We start from the raw sequence: 23405 nt of genomic DNA, 5'->3' as shown, positions 1-23405 counted from the left end.
TTCATCTACTGTATTTTTCGGATGGCCCTAATGATGACTCTCGAGCTTATTATTTCTGGTCCAGCCTCCCTGGTGCCCTAAACCCACACCCCCAACGGCCTGTCTAGGGCTCTTTGTTTCCTGCCTCAGAGCCTTTGCCATTCCCAGATGCCAATCCCAAATGCTTCCCACCAATGGCTCCTTCACGGTTTTTAGGTCTCCTGTTCAGTTTTATCTACCTCCTCAAAAGACACTCCCTGACCACATGATCTAAAGCAGCCCCCCACACTGTTACTCTCTCTTCTCAGCACTTACTTATAAGCCTTTGGAACACTGATCACCATTGGACAATTGATTTATTTAGATGCTTGTTTATTTGCAAGGCCCAAGCACTCTGTCTTGTTCACCACTATAATCCTTGCCCAGCCCAAGATATTGGTGCTGTGAATATTGGCTGAGTGAAGGAAGGAACACTTCCTTACATTCAGCACATATTAGATGCTCAATAAATTAGATTAATCAGGCTTCTGGGGATCGAAGAGATGAGTACAAGTTCTTTGGTCTTCCCTTCCCCCACGCCTCTTTGTAAAGGTAGTTCCTTCATCTCCCAGGTCACAATCCCCAGGGCCACTATGCAACGTTTCCTGGTCTCTCAGAGTCGATGGTTCTTCAGTTTTTATCAACTTGATACCCTTTGTCTCTCTCAAAGTCATAATCTCACCGTATTCCTTCCTCACGCCTGCATAACCTTTTCGGTAGGCTACTGCAATGACTCATTCATTGGTTTCCAGGTCCCACCCTCCTCTCACAGACCTAAAATCCCCAAAGCTGCCAGATAGGCCTTCGTCCTTTTGGGTAAAGGCCAAGCAAGCTCCCACAAACAGCAAGTGCCTCAACTCTCATCCTTAGCCTGATCGCCCACTACTCATCCCCTTGTTGTAACGATGGAAACAATGTGAATACTGAGTATCTACTGAGAGTTTTTACGTGCCAGTCATTGTGTTAGGCATTTTACTCATATGAGCATATTTTACTCCTTACAACAATCCTGTAAGTAATTTACCTGTCCCTGGTTTTAGATGGAGCAACTCTAGTCCAGTGAACTTGCCCAATCTCATTCAAACCCAGGTGAACTGGCTTTTAGATCAACCCTCTTCACCACTGTGGTATACTGCATTGCCTCTGCAAACTTTATGCATCAACAATACTGAGTTATGCTTCTGGTTTTTTATGCTCCAGCAATATTGAGCTATGTATAGTCCCTTGAACTCTGTTGCTAAGGCCACTGTGCCTTCATACACACCATTTCTTTTGCCCTTTGGGATGGCCCTGTCCTTCGGTCTGATAAACAGAAGAAACCTATCCTTCAAAACCTCCCTGAGGTATTGTCTTTTCCATATGGCTTCTCCTTTGGCTCCTTGAGACCAAAGTCTCTCTTCCCCACTGGCCACTCCTATGGCTTATATGTACCTTATAAATACTTCTCTATTGCCCTGGTTTGCAATGATTCATTTGCATGTCCTCATTGAAGGCAATTCTATGACTCAGCTTTGGGCTGCAGTGCTCAGGCACACAATAGATGCTCAGTAAACGTGGATTTAATGGGACTTTCCATAAAAGGGGTGAGTACAAATTCACTAATACCCCACATGTCAGGACAAGACAGAAGTTTATTCTTCATACTCTTTAGAGACACATATTCATGACGAAAACAAAAAGAAAAACTCACCAAACACTACAGATGTTTCTGAAAGGAAGATGAAGCATACATAAAAATTCAATACATTCAGCAGTTAAAGATCCCTGAATGTACCTGCTGTTCGGAGCAACTGCTGAGTAATATGAATTCAGAAAAAAAAAAAAATGAAAGAAAGAAAACATTTAAAAAAAACCATTTGCAACTACAAGGATGGAACCAGAGAGTATTATGCTAAGCGAAATTAGTCAGAGAAAGACAAAAATCATATGACTTCACTCATATGAGGACTTTAAGAGACAAAACAGATGAATATAAGGGAAGGGAAGCAAAAATAATATAAAAACAGGGAGAGGGACAAAACATAAGAGACTCATAAATATGGAGAACAGAGGGTTACTAGAGGAGTTGTGGTGGGGGGGGGGGATGGGCTAAATGGGTAAGGGGCATTAAGGAATCTACTCCTGAAATCATTGTTGCACTATATGCCCACTAACTTGGATGTACGTTAAAAAAAAATGAAAGAATAAAACTGAGAAATAATAAAGTACACAACTTTTAAGTAAAGAAAAAACAAAAACAAAAAAACCCCAAAGCAACTTTTAGCCCATGAGTTCTCGCAAAATACATTAGGAAACTTGTTCCAAGTGATTAACTGAGTCACAAGGTGCTCATTGGCATGGACAATGACACTCGATTTAGGTGTCATTGAGATTTGGATAGCATCAGGTCAGCCCAATGAAAACATGACAGATTTCTGACCATTAAGGTTAAAAATCGAGTATCTTCTAGATTCTCTAGACTGTGTATCATTAAGACTAAACTCGCACCTCAAAACTGAGCAGCAATACTTATAAATCAATGGTAGCCCTCTCTTTACATATGTGATATAAATCAAAGAGCAGCCTGATCTTCCTCCCCACAAAAGTTTTTAATCCAACAGGGGAAAAAGGTCATCGACATCAGTGGTAACATGAAGCAGCTGTAGATTTCTGTCCCTCAAAGCAGCAGGTGAATGGCTGTACTGAGTCAGCCTTGATGAAATGAGAAGGGGAAAGAGGAGATCAAGGCAGACATCAAAAAAGAAACTGTGTCCGGTTGAAAAGGAGTGCTTGATGAGATGGGACATCTTTGCCTCCTACCCGATCTCAGCAAGGAAAACTTTCAGTGTCTCACTATGGCCGTTCCCTTTATTCACAGGGATATGTTTCAAACCCCCCAGAAGAAGCCCAAAAGATGCCAAAGAGTACCGAACCCTATATACACCGTTTTCTTCTACATCCAAAATAAAATAAAGTTCATAAATTTGGCACAGTAAGAGATTAACAACGGTAACTAATAATAAAATAGAATAATTATAACATAGTGTAATCAACATTAGGCAAATATGGCCTGTCTCTCAAACTTTATTACACTGTATTCACCCTTCTTCTCGGGATGATGTACAAAGTGTCTATGCGAGGAGATGAAGTCAGGCGAATGATATAAGCATCGTGACCTAGTGTTCGGCCGCTATCATCTGCTTTGGGACTGTGGCTGACCACTGGTAGCTGCACCAAGTAGAACCACAGATTAGGGAGGACTGCTGTGTTAAGTAGATATTCTTCATCGACTTGAGGAAGTGGCCCTCTATGCCTGGTTTTCTGAGAGTTTTTGTCATATGAGTGAGTAATGGATTTTTCTGTGATCCTGTGATAATGCTTACTTAGCTTATTTATGTGATGGATTCCATTGATTGATTTTCTGGTGTTGAACCACCTGTGCATAGACTTGGGACCAACAGGTCATGATGAATAATTGTTTTTATACAGTGCTAGATTTGATTTGCTAGTAGTTTATTGGCAGAAGCTATGAGGTATTTTCCAGGCAAAACTTCCCTAGAAGTATAAACCTTAAGACAGTGTCACTTGTGATCATTCAAAGAATCTGACAGCAAGGCAAGAGGAAGTAAAGATATTTTGAAGGGCTTAAGACTTTACAGAATATTTATAAAAATTTTTATAAAATTAAAAGAAGAAAATTTCCCTTAAAATGAAAATGACGTGACAAAAAAACACACAGTTTCCAATGGAATATGTGAGCTTTACAGCAAAACACAAAGTCAGTGTGCACCCAGACAAGTGCTGTCCATCACAGTCAGGACAAAAAAGAATGAAGGGAACAATAAATTGTCTTTGGGATTCAGGATAAGGAATTCAGGCTGTCAGTTCGTCAATACTGTGTAACAATCTAGGCCCGGGATTAGGTCTGCAGGATCCTCTGTGCAAGAACTCAGGGAGTTAGAAGTTATAGGCCCAGGCAGGCCCAGTTTCAAAACTTCAAAGTTTCCCTCTGACAGAGCAAACCAAGCCATGCTGAACTGGCAAGGCAAATGTGAAGGAGCAAACCAAAAAGGCTTCCATGATGACAACGGCCTATACAATACAGACTTAAGGCGAGAATGGGAAACCATTCGCCTTCTCCTTCTTTTGTCTGAGTGGTATAAACATCCTATCCCAAAGAGCTCTAAGATGTTCATTCACATGCTCCAAGCTGGATTTCAGTCTTTGATAGATGCAAGAAGCTGATATTAAAGAAAAGGTTAGGATGAGGTTCCCGAAGTTACTAAATTAATCAGAACAAGTAACTAGGAAAAACACGTAAAATGAATGATCCATCAGACCAAGTCGGCAAGTGTTCAGAAAAGCTCGGCTTGCGCCACAGAGATATGCCCAGGGCTAAGGCACGTGACCTGAGGGCGAGGGCAAGGGGTCCTCACCTGAACACCAGACACACCCACAATGAGACTGGCTAAAGGACAACCTGAGGACAGCGAGGTCTTTTTGAAAGGACAGATTTAGGGAACCTGATGAGCCAGCTGAGGAATGGGGTTAATGTGGGAGCTGGAGGAGGAGACAGGATTTAGAGCAGGGAAGGGAGGTCACAGAATGGGAAGAGTCCCACTGTAAGCATATGCTACATGTCCTTAGGGAAGGACACAGAGCTGGAACTGATCACTGTATAATAAGAGAATGCAACAACTACATACATCGCCCTGGACCGGAAGACACCTGCCCTTCAAGTTTCCCAATCTCCATAATAAATATAAAGTAGTGCCGGTCTTTGAGACCACTAAGTAGATGTGTGTAGGCAGGATCTTCAAGACACCTATATGCAAACTCTGGGAATCCTGGAAATCCCCAGTAACAGATGGGCTGTGACAACCTACACTAATAGAAGGGAGGGAAGAAAATCCATCCCCTTTTCTGTTTCCCTGAACTGAAAAAAACGGGTCTATGACTTAAGGAGTAGAGAAAGCCCTCCCACACTCTCCCATTTTGCTGGGAAGAACCTAAGTGACTTCAGAATGTGGGCTCTCTGCCTGTGTGAGCTGTCTGAATTGGCGTGTTCTGGGCTGGAACTAGAATCCCCTGGGCTGGAAAGTCAGGGTCAGACTGGCCTGAGAATTCGCTCAATAGTATTATCAACAGGTAGATGGCTAGAGGCTCCAGCTGCTTTTCAGACTCAGACACACAGGTGTGACGTCAGAGCAGACGGCTCTCTAGAAGCGGCTCCAGGTGAGAGTACAGATTGCATCATAGCCAGGACTAAACCAAAGGGCCCTCGACAAACTGAAAAGGTAAGAAGTTACAGACTTTACTGCCATGAAAGCGGTGGTCTTATTCACAGACAGCATTATCTCATCAACTAACTACTCGTGTTTATTTTGCTGGGGGAGAGGTGCATGGATGATACGTCTCGAACAAAAAGGACCAACACCAAAAGATAAGGTCTCTGAATATATACAGCAGAACAAGAAAAGCACAGCTACCTTACATAAATGGCACAACTTGAGAATCTCACACGGTTTACTGGTACCAACTCTGTTCAAGTTGCATTAAAGGTAGTATGACTTTAAAATCTAGTCACTATCAGACATACATGTGTGTGTTTTATATGTGTGTGTGTGCATGCGCATATACAAAACACGACACTTGTGAGTATTCCAGGATGCTTCTGAAATCTAAGAAATACCATGGGAACCTTCCAAAGTTTTCCAAAGTATTACGTACCAGAACTTATACTACAAGATGCTACGGATGTAACAAGAAAGTACACCATTTCTTGTGTCCCTGAGACACTGGAGCCCAGAGCTTCAGAAGCTCCAAATCTGATAGCCAGCATCCTGTTTATTTGACCGCACCGCTGCTCTTACGCACATATGAGCACGTGTATGTCCAAGCCAAGTTTGGAAGAAAAACGAAGAATCTACATTTAAGCAACTCAGAAGGTATGCCCCTCTAAAACCACAACGATGCCACCTTTCTGTGCCGGACACAAGACACAGAAGAGAAACACTTCCTTTAAAATCATCTCCTCTCAATCTCGGAACTGCCTTTCACTTTTGCCCCCAGCTTCATCCTGGTTTTAAAATTGTCTTGGCCTCCACCTATTCTGTCAGGTATTTTACCAACTGAAAAGGCCAACCTGTATTAGGAATAAATGTCAGCAAACCAACAAGAACAAACAAACAAACAAACAAACAACGGCAAAGTTACGCGGACCTGTCTCTTTTAAACAGACAATAGGAAGCAGGCTAACTTGAGCTTTCTTTGCATTGCACATCTGCACCTTATAAAGGTCAAGTCTTTACTAGAAGGTAACATCTGAGAGGCTCTACAAAAAGCAGAAGCGTCCTCGGACATCTGGGTGAAGGAAAGGGCTGGAAAAGATCCCATCAGAGAGACAAAGTATCTTCCTCCTCTATTTCTCTCCCCTCCACTCACAACCCTTCCCCTCCTGAACCACATTTCAAAAGGAGAACAACTCTGGAAGTACAGGCCATCAGGATTACCCAGGAAATCCACGAGAATGACAGAATACCTGAAACAGCGGCCCCCTGGCAGGGCAGAAACTTTTCAAACTGCCACTGTCTAAACAGAACCCCAGCTGTTAAGGCAGTCTGGCCGCCTCCAAAGCCAACACACTCCCTTCTCCAGGCAAAGTATCCCCGCGGTTTTTACCTTTGTGTTCGCCGAAGCCTGTTCCCACTCCTCAAATGAGGCAAAGTAAAGTTTGAGAGCACAGTCCAAAAATTGGGGTCAGACATATCCATTTCGTTCTCTCTTCAATTCACTGCGGGTTCAAGGCCATAAGGCCAGACCAGGGAGGGAGGAGGCGGGGGGGTGGAGAACGGAAAAAGAAAAAAAAAAGAAAAAAAGAAAAAAGAAAAAAACAAAAAGAAAAAAAAAATCCCAATTATCTACTCACTCCCTCCAGAGGAAACGTGCTGTGAACTGTGATCTCAAGAACTTGGAGCCTGTCTGAGAAGTACCCCTAGCCTTTAATTAACACACAGCCATTTCTCCAAGGCTCAGGAAACTTATTTCCTCTCGGGTTTGCCCTCTCCTGGTCAGCCCTGGGCAGCTATAAACAGTAATTACAAGAGTTGGGCCGTGCGTTCTGCACAAAATGCTGTCTGTGTGTGATTCAGTCCAAGGTACTTTGTCATCTGTTTGGCAGATACCATTTGCAGCTCCTGCGGGGGGTGGGAGGGGAGGGCGACGACTATTTTAAGGCTTCGGTTCCGGGAGGCTGCTGCTTATCAGCAAACCATTCAACATCCGAACATGCCCAGTGCCGTGTTTCCTTTTGGTATCTACATACAAGGAAAAGAAGTGAAATGGAAAAAGCGCCTCTTCTCCCCCTTCGGAAAAAAAGGAAACTTAAAAGCACTTGCAGAGAGCGGGCCTATAGGCGGACTTGAACAGGGCACCTTTGTGCGGCCTCCGCCGGCAGGGGCTGGGCCGGGGCCCCTTCCCCACCGGCAGACCCTCCCCCGGGAGCTGGGCCTCATGGGAAAGGGGGCAGGCTTGGGGGTGGGGTGGGGTGGGGACCCGTGCGCGGGCCCCGGAGCACCCCGGACCCCAGCATCTTCAGGCCCGCGCCGCGCCCCCGGCCCGCAGCCGCAGTTGGATCATTCCCCCCAAATCAATCAATCAATCCAGCCGCGGCCCGCACCCGCTGAGGTGAGCGCTGGGCGCACCTGAGGGCTGGTCTGTGATTCACGGCAGAATGGATCACCATGAAAACACTCCTAGGAAGTCAGTAATTACTCTTCACCCGGACGCTGTTTGTAGGAAAAGCACGCCAAGGGGAGGCCACACTCACCTAAAACCCCAGTCAACTGGATTTATGAGTTTACATCCAGTTGATGAGTTACGACAGGCACAGCTGTTGGCTTCGCGGACTGCAACAAATCCAGGGAATGGCCAGCTCCTACCTGTACAGACGCTCCCTGGCACTTAGTCAACAAATGCTAGAGTTATTTTCCTGCCACATGTGTTAGAACTTGAAAGGAAGATGAAATCAACGTTCCTGTTGTTCATCTGGAAGAAAGGCATGGTGTTCAAAGAACTCCCCTAACAGGCAAATGCTTGTGTAAAAGTCTATACGGAAGAAAAAAAAAAAAAAGAATTTAAATTTGCTGCCTTAAATTGGCGTAATACGGTGAGAGATAGTAAATTTTAAAACAAGATTTTAGTAAAAAAAAAAAAAAAAAAAAGACTCAAAAAATGGTTTAGTTCACCTAGTGAATACTGCAGACAAACTTGCTTACCTAAATAGCAAGCAGAGTGACAAGGGAAGAGAGGTCAGCTGACAAGGGAGTTGTAAACAGACAACAGGAGTGCACTCTGGGATCCTCTTTATCTAATTCTTGTGACTCCCAGAAATAGTTTCACCCCAAGGACTCTAGGAATTTCTGATCATTGTTGTATAGGGCTTTCTTATGCATCATCTTTTGAAATTCTCACTGAGGCTCCTCAGATCCTTGAAATCTACTAAGGTAGACAAAGAAGGCAATATTTTTCTCAATTTAACAAGTGACAAAATACACTTCACCAGATGCTTGGGAACTTGATTCAGTATTTTTTGCTCCACACTGTAAAAACAGGCTTTTAAGGATTTAAAAGGGTATTTAAAAAAATTTCTTTAAGGTTTATTTGTATTTGACAGACAGAGCACGAGTGTGGGAGGGGCAGAGAGAGAGGGAGACAGAATCTGAAGCAGCTCCAAGCTCTGAGCTGTCAGCACAGAGCCTGACTTGGGGGGGGGGGGGGGTGGTGAAACTCACCAACCACTGAGCCAAAGTCAGATGCTTAAGTGACTGAGCCACCCAGGCGCCCCTAAAAGAGTATTTTTAAAGGCTGACACAAACTACCAAGCTCCAAAGCAATTTCTCCACCTCAGTACTTGGACATTTTAGGCTGGATAACTCTTTGTTTGGGGGGTTGTGTTGTATACCGGAAGACTTTAGGCAGCATCCCGCCTTCCAGCCCCTAGTCGCAGATTGTAACAATCAAAAATGTCTGTAGACTTTGCCAAATGTTCTTTGGGGGCAAGATCACCCCTGGGTGAGAACTGCTTGTAATTATGTCTCCCTCTTAGAATGGTAGGATAGACCATTGGTTAAGAGCAACAACTTTGGGTCTGAATTCTGGATCCAACAACTACTATGACTTGAGGCAAGTCACTTAATTTCTGCCCATTTTCCCCATTTTTGGGGGTTCAGGATAGGACAACGTCTGAGATTACCATAAATGAGAGGGCATACATAAGGCCTTGTAAGCAGTGTTTAGAACACAATGTATATAAATGTTAGCAATACACAGAAGTTAACAGAATACAATACTAAAAGGAATGGGAATAGAGCAGAGGACACCCCACACCATGCCCTCTGTTATGGTGATGGCTTGAACATGCCTCTATGCAGTGCTGGTCACATTGTATGGTAAGTGCCTGTTTACTACGGTCTTCCATCTTCCATATGAGTCTGTGAATTCTTCAAGGCTAAAGTCATGTGTTACTGATTTCCGTATTCCCCAAATCTGACAGTTCCTGATTTATACAAGCAGTTAATAAATGCTTTTTGAATGGAGACACTTCAGATGCTTTGGTATCTATGTTTCCCTTAAGATGCCCTAAAATGATTAGTGGTAGCAGGTCAATTGATTTTTTTCAAAGAATCGCAACTTCTTAAGAATTCCATGAAGATACTTTAAGAGAATGAAGCTCTAAAGAATTTCTCTTATTAATTTTTATCTATATTCTGTAACTGAAAAGAGAAGTACTAACATTCCTTATGTCTTAACAGCAAAGAAATGTCATCATTAGGGGCACCCGGGTGGCTCAGTCAGTTGGGCAGCCGACTTCAGCTCAGGTCGTGATCTCACAGATTGTGAGTTCCAACCCTGCATCCGGCTGTATGCTGGCAGTGCGGAGCCTGGTTGGGATTCTCTCTTCTCCCTCTTTCTCTGCCTCTCCCCCACTCACACTGTCTCTCTATCTCTCTCTCTAAAGTTAAAAAAAGAATAATAAATTACATGTTGAAGAAACTGTGTTGAAAGTGCAGAAAGAAAATTTAGGGAGCTTGACAACTGTCCTTGAATACTGAATTAATAGTGCAGAAGACTCTTTGGATCTGAAGATGAAAAAGACTGAAAAAAACAAGAAAGGACCTCCTATAAGGGTGTCTGAGTAGAGGTAACCTGAAGGAGATCCAGTGAACAGACATCAAGTTCTGGATGGTTCCAAGACCTCATGATTCTCTACTTCTCAACTCTTGCATTCTATTCTTCCTGAAAAGCCCAGGTATTTGAGCAACAATGATAACTAACATGGGTAAATAAATGCATAAAACATATTTTTCTTCTCTTAACTGAATGATAAATATCCTGGCCTATGAGCAGGTGTCATTACAATCTCCACCCTATACATTCTGAGTAACCCACCCTGAAAATTCTCAAAAGGATGGGAAAAAACATAATTTTTTTAAACTACATATACTTTAACACAGTTTTTGCACTTAAAAGGCTTGGGAAAATGTGGGTTGTATCCAAAATGAAAAAAATAAAAACGGGCAAAATGCGTGAGGAGCCAGAAATGAACTACTTAATACAGAGAAAGTGGCTGATACATTCCCACATTCATTTAAGATAAGAGTAGGTGTGATGCTCAAGTGTAACTTGTCTTCTAACCTGTTTGACTTGATTTGAGAACTTATGATTCAGAAGATAATGCAGTCAGCAAACACAAGAATTAAAATTGTCAGAACTACTGACATTTTTGTACAGACAAAATAATTACATGGGCAGAAACTAGAGTATAGTTTAGTTGCAAGTGCAGTAAAACTGGGTGAAGAACTAAGAGGAAATTGAGATTATTGGAAATTCCTAAGACTACAGCCAGTCTAAGTCAATATACAGATATTTAGCAAGATTTTCTACTTATTGCACAATAACTAAGCCTACACATTAATGGACAAGCTTTGTGATCCAGAATGCTCATTCACCTAATCAGATGATATTATCAGTCATTGTTTTTATAAGAAAGGTAAATGACAATGAAAAATAACCTTGTCATGCTACCGAAATGCTGGCTTAGGATAAAATGAGTACTTAAGAATGGGTCAAATTCTTCACTGTTCACCAACCCCCCAAACAAAGAATTCCATGTTCTTTTCATTGACTTGAATTCTCCCTTCTGCTTCCCACCCTCTGCCCCATGTCAATGCAATAGGGTTTTCTCCCACCATACATACAACAGTGTTGAAGATAATATCCCTCGAGCCTCCCCTGAACTTAAACACTGTGGGAAACTAAGCTTTCAAGTGCAGGTGAGTGGCTCCCTGCACTGACACTCTGGCCACAAGGCCGATTCCAATGATAAGACACAATGAAAAGTGGTGTTGATACTGAGTTTCCAAAGGTATTCTGCCTGATCTTGGCCTAGTCTGGGGACTGTGCTGTAAACTAAACTTGACCTCTATGAATCCCCATCTTTAGAACACCTAGAAGTGACTACTTCCCCACTGCTGTCCACACCTACAGGTCTACTTTGGCTTCTAAATGCTGTCTTGTGAATTGAAGGGTAGAAGTGTGAAGAGAAAATTGCCCATCCTGAATAAGCAATCCTTGTAATCACTGCACATCTTAAGGAATAAAACTTAAAGGTGGAGTTAGAGATGTGGAGTATGTTGAAAGAAAACTCTATTAGTGTTATTAAACCATTTTTTTGCTCATGTTACCAAACTATGAAAGAAGATAAAAAGGTAAATGAAAATTAACTTGTAGGTATAAGTTTGAATGCTGAACACCAAGAGATAGATAATAAATAAGGTTACATTATCCTGGGAATATGAAAAAAAAAACTTTAAACAATATTTCAAGGTAGATTGACATTTATAAAGTGAATAGATAAACCAAAGGAAACACAATAAAACTGATTTATGTTTCCTGGCAGGTTGGGCAGAGAACTGCATAATCCCCAAGGGCGAGTTGAAGGACAAGGTCTGAGAGAGCAAAGGACAGGCTTAAGAGTGGCTAGAACGGGAAGAGAACCTAACATTTTTCCTCAGGTACTCCTTGGATCCCAGGAGAATCACAGGCTCAGGAAATGTAGGAAATAACCAGTAACTTACAAAAACCCAAGAGGAGAGAACAAATGATTATGAGCAATGAAGTACTGTTCAAACGAGGGACTCCTTTATGTGTAACACAGAGAAGAGGAGGAGAACATGCATTATGGCAGCCCAGCACAGAGGACGGGGTTGGGTGTCATAATCACTGCTTGCAAGCGTGTTACCCTAGCCCTCCATCATCTGGCTTTCAAGCAAGAGAAGATCCCGGGAGGAGCTGCATACTTAGTCTGTCAGAGCTCCAGGATAGACGTGGACAGAAAAGGTCTATCATCCTTATAGGGCAGCAAGGGTCATCCTACAGGAGATGAGTGGGAGGGAGCCAGAGAGCAGTGTGTCTTCTCCATCCTAAACCGGCGGCTCGAAGATCCACTAAAAACTGGCCCCTAACAGAACTAAGCAATCCAATCTTAGAGCAGAGAACAAGTCTTGGAGATCAGCCCCCCTCATCTGACAAACTCGGAAGGCTAACTCCCATCTCACTTTAAGACCGAACTTCTTGCCACCTGTTCTAGGTGGCCTTCCTTTGAGGCTCCCTAACCCCACCACGCTGAATATCCCTCTAATGGCCTCTGTTCCTGACAGCCTCCGCAGAAAAAAAGGTTCTCCCACCACATCAAAATCTCTGTTCATTTGCAGATCAATCCCCCTTGGGTAAGAGGGAAGGGACTGTATCTCCTCCATCTTTAAATCCTCAATACACCCATTCACATGAATGTTAGAGAAAGGAGAAGAGGAAAAAAAGATTTGCTCAGGGTTAGAAAGATATTTGATAGCAAAGTCAGGTAGAGAATAATGCTATTTTGAAGATTCAGCTTGTATATGTTTGGCAAAGCTTTTTTGATCTATTCCTATTCAATTTCATGAGTCCATTTCATTATCTATATATGCTGTATCAGTTAAGCAGGTCTACTGTCACAGATTTCAAAATCTCAGAAAATAGAGACCATGCATATGTAGCTATATGCATGTATACATATACATATATGTAATTAGATTATATGAAATGCTAAATGCTTTTTGAATGTAACAGTGACCCTCAGTTACTAATCATTGTAATAGTCTCTCAATCTGGAATTAACGTCAAGGACCTGGAGTTTCTTGACCCAGAAGCTTGGGTCTAAGGTTCATCATTTCTTATCCAGCTCCTGAGCATGAATTACAGTACAATTATCACAAGTGTCAATTTGGTTTAAGTGGGTCAGGGTAGTTATATTTAGCCCTTTAGTAGCTGACACTAAGACCTTTCTGTAATGTAAGATTAAAGTTAATTTATCAGTTCTTTTTTTCTTGAATATTTTTCCAGGTCAGACATCTAAAGTTATGGAAAACTATCCCATTAAAGTAAGAGTTAAGAGTTTCCAACAAAGTACCACATAAGGAGCATATACAGACAGAGGTAGAAACCATGCGCTTCTGTTAACAATCCAAAGTTTATCCCATTGCTAAAGCTGATACAAATTCTTCCACAAATCACAGGCTAGTATTTAACTTAAGACACAAAATATTTTAGCCAAGTTCTCAAGCAAACTTTAGGACCTACATCTATTACTATCCGTCATTTTCACTGTTAATAAAGCTATTAAAATAAATATTAATTCATGGAATACAGTGGTTAGAATGAAAAGTGTTCAATCTAATAAGTCATCATAAAAATGCACTCAAAGCATCACTCGTATCTTTTTACCCGTTTAATTGGCAAAGATTAAAATAAAGATCCTACTCAATGCTGCTAAGAGCATAAGGAGAGATGTTCTCCCTGCCAACTATCTAGAAAGCTATCTGGAGAATGGAAACACACACACCAACACATACCTCTCATATACACAGATACACACATATAAATGTATATGTTTGCTACAAAATATACATATAATATACACATACAGATAGACATTTTAACTATAAACTGACATCTTGGAACTTATACAATCAACTATATACACAAACATTCATGCATATGGAAATTAATCTCAGAATTCCTTAGCATACTATGGGCAAAAAACCCCAAAGGTACAAGGTGTTGATAATGTTAATAAATGTTAATTTATGAAGGCAAATGCTAGTAAAAACTGAAATAGCCATAAAATGAAACACTATAAAACCAATAAAGATGGACTATAATGGATTCCAAAGACGTCCAGGTTCTAATCCCCAGGACCTGTGAATATGTTACCTTGTGTGTCAAGAGGAATTTTGAAGATGTGATTAAATTAAGGGTCTTGAGATGGAGAGATGATCCTAATTACGAGAGGGCCCTAAAAGTAATCCTAAGTGTCTTTATAAGAGGGAGGGGGAGAGAGTTTTGACTAGAGAAGAAGGCAGTGTGACACAAGCAAGATGCTACCCTGCTGGCTTTAAAAGTGGAGGAAGCAATGCGGAGAATGTAGCTTTAGAAAGCAGCTGGAGAAGTCAGGGAAACACATTCCACCTTACTGTTTCTGGAGGAAGCTGGGCCCTGGACATACCTGGATCTTGGCCCAGGGAAACTATCTCAGACTTGTGACCTCTAGAACTCTACAAAAATAAATACATGTTTTAAACCACTTAGTTTGTCATGATTTGTTACAGTAGCCATCGGAAACAAAGACCACATTTGCAAAATATAGGTAATGGGCAATGCTCCTGAAATATGTGTAAAGAAAGCCACCCAAAATGGAGCAGTTATGATATAATTTGTTCATAATATGTGAGTGTATATGAATAAAAAAGAACTAAACAAAGTCTTTTTAGTGGCCATCTGTAAGTGTAGAATTATGGATGATTTTATTCATATATATATGTGTGTGGGTACACACACACACACACACACACACACACACACACACACACATATATTTTTTAACAATGAGTCCTATTATTTTTAATTAGGGAAAAAAAACTCCATTCCCAGAAGCCATATTTTTGACAGTCTTTTTTACCATGGCCTGAAATTTCATGTTCCTGCGAATTTTAGAATACTTTGAAGAGTTTACAAACTTAAAACTATACACTTTGACAAGGACTTTTTCTTAAAATTGGATTGGCATCTTCTGACAAAATAAAATGCACATGTAAAAGCCTTAAAACCTTAGAAATACTGAAATTGCTTTAAAAATGAAGTCTTTCCTATTCAGAGGATTTCATAATCTAAAAATGAAAAATAACTGTTTCTACACATAAATCCTTACCTGTCTATGGCAACTGGGCAAATGGGTATTTTCAAAGCTGACTGGGTTATAAATCCATACAGAGCTGTGTTTTTGGTTGAATATACATGTTATTTGCAGACTGGTCAAACTGCATTTTCTGGGGATAATTCTGAATTCTAAAAAATACTTCATTGTGCTGTATATGAAGCCTTTCTTCTTTCATTGCTCAGAAAAATCATTTACTTTTGAAAAAGCAAGCCCTATTTTAATATTAGTTCACATGTATGCAGGAAAATAAAACGATGTTCCTAATTTCAAAATATCCTATTAGAGTAATTTAAGACTACCTTTCCCCTCTCCCCAACAAACACAAATTTGTTATTTCCCATGAGGCTAGATAACTCAGATTTTACTGTCTTTACTCAGCTAGACTGTGAGGGCTGAAAGGCAGAGACCAAGTTTCTGGTTCCAACCACAGAAATATTCTTTGAACCAATATATTGTTAAGACACATCAGAGGAGACAAGTATATTCTAGTTAGTAGCTATCAAAAAACTTCCAGGGCACCTGGGTGACTCAGTTGGCTAAGGTTCCGATTCTGGATTCTGGCTCAGGTCATGATCTCACAGTTAGTGAGTTTGAGACCCACACTGGGCTCTCTGCTGTCAGCAAAGAGCCCACTTTGGATCCTCTGTTTCCCTCTCTCTCTGCCCCTCCCCCCCACATTCTATAATATAGATCTATAATATATATCTATATATTCTATATATCTCTCCAAAATAAATAAATGTGAAATAAATAAATAAATAAAAAGAAGTTATTCCAGTTTTAAGAGCTATAGCAACAGTCAATCATGTCATCCAATATAGTGGCAGATGGGTGACAGAGGAGTATCTATGGATGTGATATAAGAAGGATCTCTACAGGCGGGTTTTAGGAAATGAAGGACATACAGAATGATAAAGAATGCTAATACATCAATGATAACAGAAAAATAAGGCCAGATGACATGTACTCAACAGAAATAGAAGACTCAAGAGAGTAGAAAAAAAATCTCACTTAAATGTTACAAAAATACACTAGTTGGGAATATTAAAAACTGAGAGCAAAGTGAATTGGGTAAGCTCTCACAGTACATAAAATGATAAGAGCAGCAGATTTTCACGTTGCAAAGGGCCCCCTGGTCAAGGCCTCCATCACCCTTTATCTGGGTTAGTAAAATATCCTCACCCTCTCCACTCCAATCTATTCCTCCAAAGCCACAGCACTAACTTGTGCTCACAATCATTTTACTGTCTCTCCTGGGAAAGAAAATTCAGTGGTTCCCCACTGTTCTAGCAGTGTTTCTTCAAGTACGGTTTCTGTCCGACCATCATTCAATTACCTGGAGTGCTTATGAGAAACACAGATTTGAGGTGGCTTCTCCACACCCAGTGACTCAGGATTTCTGGGCATGAAGCCCAGGAATCTGCATTCCATCAAAGTGTGGAGGGGGGGTGGGGTGGGAGGGAGGGAAGGAATCTTATGCACATTAGAGTTTGAGAGGTTCTTTATGGGGAAATCAAAACCTCTTTAAGTCGAATACTTTATGAATACAGTCCCGTGTTATCTCTCCTCCCTCATCCTTTGACACTCACCCCCTTATGGTTTATGCTCCAATAATAAAGAAAAAACACATACATGTCAGAAATACTGAATTACTGTGAGCTCCCCAGATGCGGGAGCTGTGCCATACCTCATTGCCTTTGCACACCCTGTTCCCTGTTCTTAGAATTTCTATCTCCTCTGCCTGGAAAACTTCTGCACATCTTTCAAGTGAGAGATGTAAGGTTACCTCTCCAGCTAAGTCAGCCTGACTTTCTCTTGCAGACCTAACAGTTATTCCTCCTGGATCTCGAATGAACTTTATACATACAAACACTTCTTTTATGCCAGTCTTTTTACTAGAGCACAATTGTTTACAGGTCCAATTCTCCACTAGGCTTTAAGCCCTCTGAGTACAAGGATAGTTTCTATTCATCTGTGTATGCCTCTAAGTACGTCATAGATACTCAGCAGATTTCATGGATGCACGCACATTATTTTGTAAGGTTTAAGAAAAAAACCCCACCATACACGAACCTGTTGTTTTTCTATTTCTTTTTAACTTCTACATACAAGCCCTAGGGGGACGCTTCCAAAACCACACTGCCTTTTGTCAACTGGTTGGATGATTTTTCTTTTAAAGCACTGTCATAACTGACAATCTTCATGATGATAAACAAAAAGAACAATGAATATTTAAGTCTGTGGTTTTTAGGCAGATTTTGATGATTCATTAAGAAATGAACCAAAAAACCGGGCATCTGGGTGGCTCAGTCGGCTGAGCAACCGACTTCGGCTCAGGTCATGATCTCACAGTTTGTGAGTTCAAGTCCCGCATCAGGGTCTGAGCTGACAGCTCAGAGCCTGGAGCCTGCTTCAGGTTCTGTGTCTCCCTCTCTCTCTGCCCCTTCTCCACTCATGCTCTGTCTCTCTCTCTCTCTCTCTCTCTCTCTCTGGGAAATAAACATTGAAAAATTAAAAAAAAAAAAAAAAAAAAAAAAGAACCAAAAAACAACTATTAGCTTTTTACAATCCTTTTCAACAAACATGGCTGAAGTAAGTGCAGTGTTACTCTGTATCCTCTGAAAAGATGACTAAAACCAAACTTAGACAGGGTGATCTTTTTCCACGGCTGGAAATTCAATCCTTCTGGGGACATGATCAACACACACTGCTCCCCACCCCACCACAGTGAATAGATGAGAATTCTGAGCACCGCGAAAGAGCTGCTCAAGGTCTGCAACCTGTGGGCCACCACCTCACAGCCTGGGCTCCTGGCTCAGGTATGTCAATGAGCCCAGCAAAACCCTCCGCCCATTTAGGAGGAACAGACACAGCTCATGTGTTCGTCTCTTCTCCTAGTGCCTCTCTTCCTCTTTGGCAAATGCCCATTTCCACACCTTGATCTTGCTCTTACTCTGCAGTCAACCCGCCCACCTGAGGATCTAAGAATTAACATTTTTGTGGATAATGGTGACGATGTTCATACCCAGCAGGGTTTATACTTGAAGGGGAACTGAAAGTTTTAGAGAAAGTTACGAAGAATAGGGCAGAGCCCACTTACAACTACAGGGGTATGTTTAGTGAATGATACCAATCAGAATGTGGAGACAGGCTCCTCGAGAGTAATGGCCACCAAGTCATCTCCCCACCCCCCTTTATTAAAGAAAAATAGAAGTGAAGCTTCAAAACCTCGCATAGAAAGGGCTCTCAGTCCCTGATGTAGACACCGTTTTATCGTTCACACAGGCATCAAGGGTAGATGGCTTATTTACTAACTATGCAGGCAGCAAAAGTCATCCTTATAAATTATATCACAGTATGGCAATATCCTGTGTTGAAAAAAACAAAAACAAAACAGAAGTAGTGTAACTATGGTAGGAGTTGTAGCATACCCAGCAGTATAACTATGTATCACATAAACACGTGTGCATACAGAAAAAGATGTGTATATGTCATGCAAAACTGGAAACGGTTCATCATAAGTGATTTATTTTACTTTCATTTCTGTTATTGTTGTTTTAATATACATTAAAATACATCATACATTTTAACAGTATTTCCTCATCTTTAGTTACTTTTTCCATTATTACATCACACAGACTTGCCAACTCATCTTCCAATTCCCTTCAAATAACACTGGTTGATAAGAAAACACACAGAAGTGGGAAGGTCCAGGCTGTCTCTGGTGGCAGCTCAGGGAGGGACAACTTCAATTGTTCAAAAACACCGGACAGTAAATTGTTAGGGGCTAAAAGATAAACATAATCCTCAGTGAGCATTTTGGGTGTCATGTGACATTATCAAAGTCCTTTCTCTACCCTGCAAAGTAATAATTTCTTTTATTTATCCTCTGTTAGTGCCTAGTACCAGAGCTTTAAAAACAATACTGTGGACAGGTCGTGATCTTGCAGTTTTAGGGGTTCGAGCCCCGCATTGGACTCCATGCTGACAGCGCAGAGCCTGCTCGGGATTCTCTCTCTCCCTCTCTCTATGCTCCTTACCTCCTCCTCTACTCATACTGTCTCTCTCTCTCAAAATAAATAAATGAAACTTAAAAAAAAAACAAAACAATACTGTGGAATTCATGGCTCAGAAAGATCCATTCAGTGATTCTGTCCCAGAAATGGGAACAGTTTCACTTCAGTGACATGCCAGGTGTCTGTCGGGTACCCAAAATGACGCATTGTTATTTTCAACTTTAATGGAGAGCAAAGCCTGCTGCACGTAATTTACCTAACTGGAGAGCTCTGGCCTAGTCTACCAAATTACAAAGGGCGTTTTAGGATATGCTTATAAAATATAAAACAGGCAATGGAAGTTCCAGATGGGTCTAATATCCATCACTCACCATGTGGTCTGTGGATTGAGCCCCACAGTTAATGCAAGTACCCAAACAAGGAGAATTTTGGAGGGGGAGGGGAAAAGAAGTCTTTGCCATGTTTCATAAATATGAGCCACGATATAAATTACCGAATTTTTTTTCGATGTGCTAGTTCCAAGGGAAGCAAATAAAAGAACAGGTGGAAAACAACAGATAAACAGACCAGAGCATGCAACCCAGACAGCCATTTTTTTATAAATGCATAATAAGTATGGAAGAATGTCATGCCTAGAATCTGTAACATCCCTCTCCCACCTGAATCAGTACCTCAAAGTAGATGAGGCCATGAATGCTTCTTTGAGTGAGGTAGGAATCTAAGGTCCTGTATTTCAGAGTCCTGTCTTGAGAAGTTTTCACTGACACAATTCTGAATCATGCTTATTTTTATTTTTCACCCAAAGGATAAGTATTTCAGGAGGGAATAACTAAATCCTAACACACTATAGTCCTAGAAAAAGCCCAGTAAATAAAAAATAAGTAAATAACATCTGTTTTCCAGTCAAGTCACATCGAATCTACTTGTCCGATTCCAGGAAACTCTAGACTAGATTCCTATCTACAAGTTTCCAAGACTAGTTAAGTAATTTTTAAGAAAATCTCACAGAGAAATACGATCAGATAAACTTATCATGAATTGAGATGAAGTAATACAGAATAGCTGTGGTCAGACTGCTCTATAAATTTGGGTATGAAAACTGACTTCATAAATAGAACATACTTCTAAATAAAATGTATTATTGATTTCAAAACAATTACTTGGGTTCCCAAGGCCATCTAAAAATTTACTTCAATTTCTTTGTTAAAAAAGAATAAGCAAAACATGAGATGAGTAAAAGCAATCCCCTGAGAATCCATACGTTTCACCTTATTTAATTATTTTAACTTGTCACACTGAAACTTCCACAGCGCTGTCAACACCAGGCAAACTTAAACTCTGAATTTCACCACTTCTACATCTCCCTCTAAAACCTGTGCAGGCTTGGTGGAGAGCAAAAAAAAAAAAAAAAAAAAAAAAAAAAAAGCAAGCCCTAAGGGAGAAATCTAGAATAAAGCTACAAAAGCAAAATTCGCAGTGTGTGTGTGTGTTTGTGTGTGTGTGTGTGTGTAGTCTATTCTCTGACTATAGATTAAAAAATTAATGAAAATGAGACACAGAATACAAATATCGTTTAAAACACAGCGGTTGAAACCACTTTTGCCAAGTGTAAATATTTAATTGCAGATTCTTGGGAGCTCCCTTAAGAGTTTATCTGAAACGCTATTTCTTTCCTCAAAAGAGGTGGTTTCAAAATGTCAGTGGGGGGGGGGTGGTGGAGTGGAATAACAATTTACAATAAAAAATAGTCTTTTCACATGGCTACACTTGTGTGTCAATATAGCTCTTGGCTAGACCCATATACCGGCAATGCTGGTGTGCCTTTCTCAAATACCACAGACTGTGCCCCATTTGCTTCAATAATTTTGGGCTGTCACGTACTTCCATGGGACAGGGAACTTCGACTGATCAATGACTGGGCAAAATCACTGAAGACAAACTGTTCTCCCCAAATGTTCTTACTGTTATGATTTTTTATTTTAATGTAAATAACTGACTTCCTTAAGGGAAAATAAATAGCCCTCAAGCAGATTACGCACTAGAAGGGGTGAGGAGAGACAGACGTGGTGAAAAGGTGCTTTGGAGAAGTGAGAAGCAGAATTCAGGGACATTTTTAAAATGTCAAAGTTCTGGGGATTCTTATCTTTGGAAGTCCCATTTGACATGCTGTCAAACGCTCCCACATCCCACATTAAACCTTTTTTCCAGTGAAACATGTTGTATTTTCTATTTGTTCTTATCTAAGCAATCAGCACACATATTTGGGAATTCTCATGAAGTGCTAAGATCTAAAATAGAAATGGTTCCCCAAAGTTACATTTTTGTGATTGTTCAATGATTAATGGAGTCAGTATGTTATATTTTCAGACAAATATCTTATTTCATCTAATAAAGCTGTAAGCTAACAATCTGATTTCAGGTATGTTAAAATGTAAAAAAAAAAAAAAAGTATGTTTTCATAGATAAAATATGGCATAAATTTTGATTCTGCAGTTTTCTTTTTCTGTTTTTTGACCCTAAATATCTTTCCCCTTTGCAGACTCAAACTGGTCATAATTCTGTGCATGTCTCTTCATACACGGAAAACTGGGTGTACATGGAGAGGCAGGATCACACAGTGGTTGATGACATGGGTTGGAGCCACTGCTCAGGTTGTAATTCCAGCAGCATTTCATACTAGTTCTGGGATCTTGGGTAAGTTATTTAACTTCTGAGTACTTTAGTGTCCTACTCTGCAAAATTAGAATAAGCATATTTACCTCATAGGACTGTTGCTAGGATTATGTTAGTATTTTTTAAGGGTTGAGAGCAGTGACTGGTATTTTAAAAGTATTACTCATGCTGTTACTTGAAAACGAATAGATGAAGTGCTTCTGGAAGAACAGCTCACTTTCCCCAGCAAAGCTCCTCATCCACTGGGAGCTGTCTTGAAGGAAGTGGATAGACTCCACACTCTGGGTAGGTATAACTATATAAACCAAGTCCTAGATCAGTGTCCTTAATTCTGTCTTTTCCTTCCCACAGATTCTTCTCTGGAATAGAGGCAGAGGTGGTCCCAATGTTAAGGACAACCCCTTCCGGGCTAAGGGTCAATGAATAGGTGAATTTGAGAGATTAAACACCTTCTCTCCCTAGAACGAATAACAGAGCCACTTCCCTCTAGTGGTTGAGATCCACAATTACAACTGCCCCAGCCAAGTGTAATTCTTTAGATCCCTTGTCATGCATGGAAACAATGCCAAGCATGGTAAAGTGAAAAGCCAATTTTAAGCCAGTGGGGAAATGAGACACAGAATAGCAAACCATTGAGACTTAAAAAAAAGAAAGAAAGAAAAACTAAACATTTGCACAGTGTCATAATTATTAACCTTAATATCACAAAAAGAACAATTTTAATTAAATGTAACCCCACCGTAAGCATTTAATACCTACTCCAGTGTGTTCTAAGTACAGTCAGTATAGTCCACATGATAAATGGCTTTCTCTTTCTCTAAGTTTTTTAACGGATGGGGCTCATTAGTTTACATAATCATCCCTAAAACTAGGACAGCGCTCCCACTGTCGCTCTGCAGTGAAATATTAATCCTACCAAACCAAATATTTGACATGATCTGTTGGGCTTGGAGTATTTTCCTTAAACCATTAACTTCGCATGGGTATGGGGAGACAGAAAAAAGAAAAAGACAAAGACATCTTTCACTACAGTTGTAGTACATAAGGAATATAGAATAATTAAGGAGAACTGCATTTTGTTTAAGAGTACTGAAATTATTTCTTAGCAGTTTATGTCCTAAACCATTTCAGACACTCAGGCATCCAGCTCTTCTGAAGGGTTCTGATTTTAAAATCAACTGCACAAAATTCATAAGCATACACTATGTGCTGTATACTGAGGAAGGAAGGTTATACCAACTAAACTGTAAGAGTGGCTCGTTTTTCACTTATAAATTCACTTAAGGGGCATGTGGGTGGCTCAGTCAGTTAAGCGTCCAACTTCGGCTCAGGTCACGATCTCACGGTGTGAGAGTTCAAGCCCCACATTGGGCTCTGTGCTGACGGCTCGGAGCCTGGAGCCTGCT

The 23405-nt window shown here is 40.7% G+C and overlaps 1 protein-coding gene across 5 annotated transcripts in view; it reads right to left on the bottom strand.

Moving 5' to 3' along the window:
- The window catches only part of MAST4 (microtubule associated serine/threonine kinase family member 4), a 562621-nt gene that overhangs the window by 159254 nt on the left and 379962 nt on the right, over positions 1 to 23405 (bottom strand). For 2 of the 5 annotated variants that reach the window (XM_015536569.2, XM_015536571.2), the window contains exon 1: positions 6679 to 7113. The exons of the other annotated variants lie outside the window; for them this stretch is intronic. In XM_015536569.2, the coding sequence (XP_015392055.2) occupies positions 6679 to 6770 (92 nt within the window). In that variant the 5' untranslated portion in view covers positions 6771 to 7113. Of the gene's footprint in view, positions 1 to 6678; positions 7114 to 23405 lie in introns of those variants that run through there. 5 annotated transcript variants of the gene reach the window in all.

The sequence above is a fragment of the Panthera tigris genome, chromosome A1 (genome assembly GCF_018350195.1).
Source record: "Panthera tigris isolate Pti1 chromosome A1, P.tigris_Pti1_mat1.1, whole genome shotgun sequence".
Taxonomy (NCBI): Eukaryota; Metazoa; Chordata; class Mammalia; order Carnivora; family Felidae; genus Panthera; species Panthera tigris.
The sequence above is the reverse complement of the archived record's forward strand: the minus strand, read 5'-3'. Positions and strand labels throughout refer to the sequence as shown.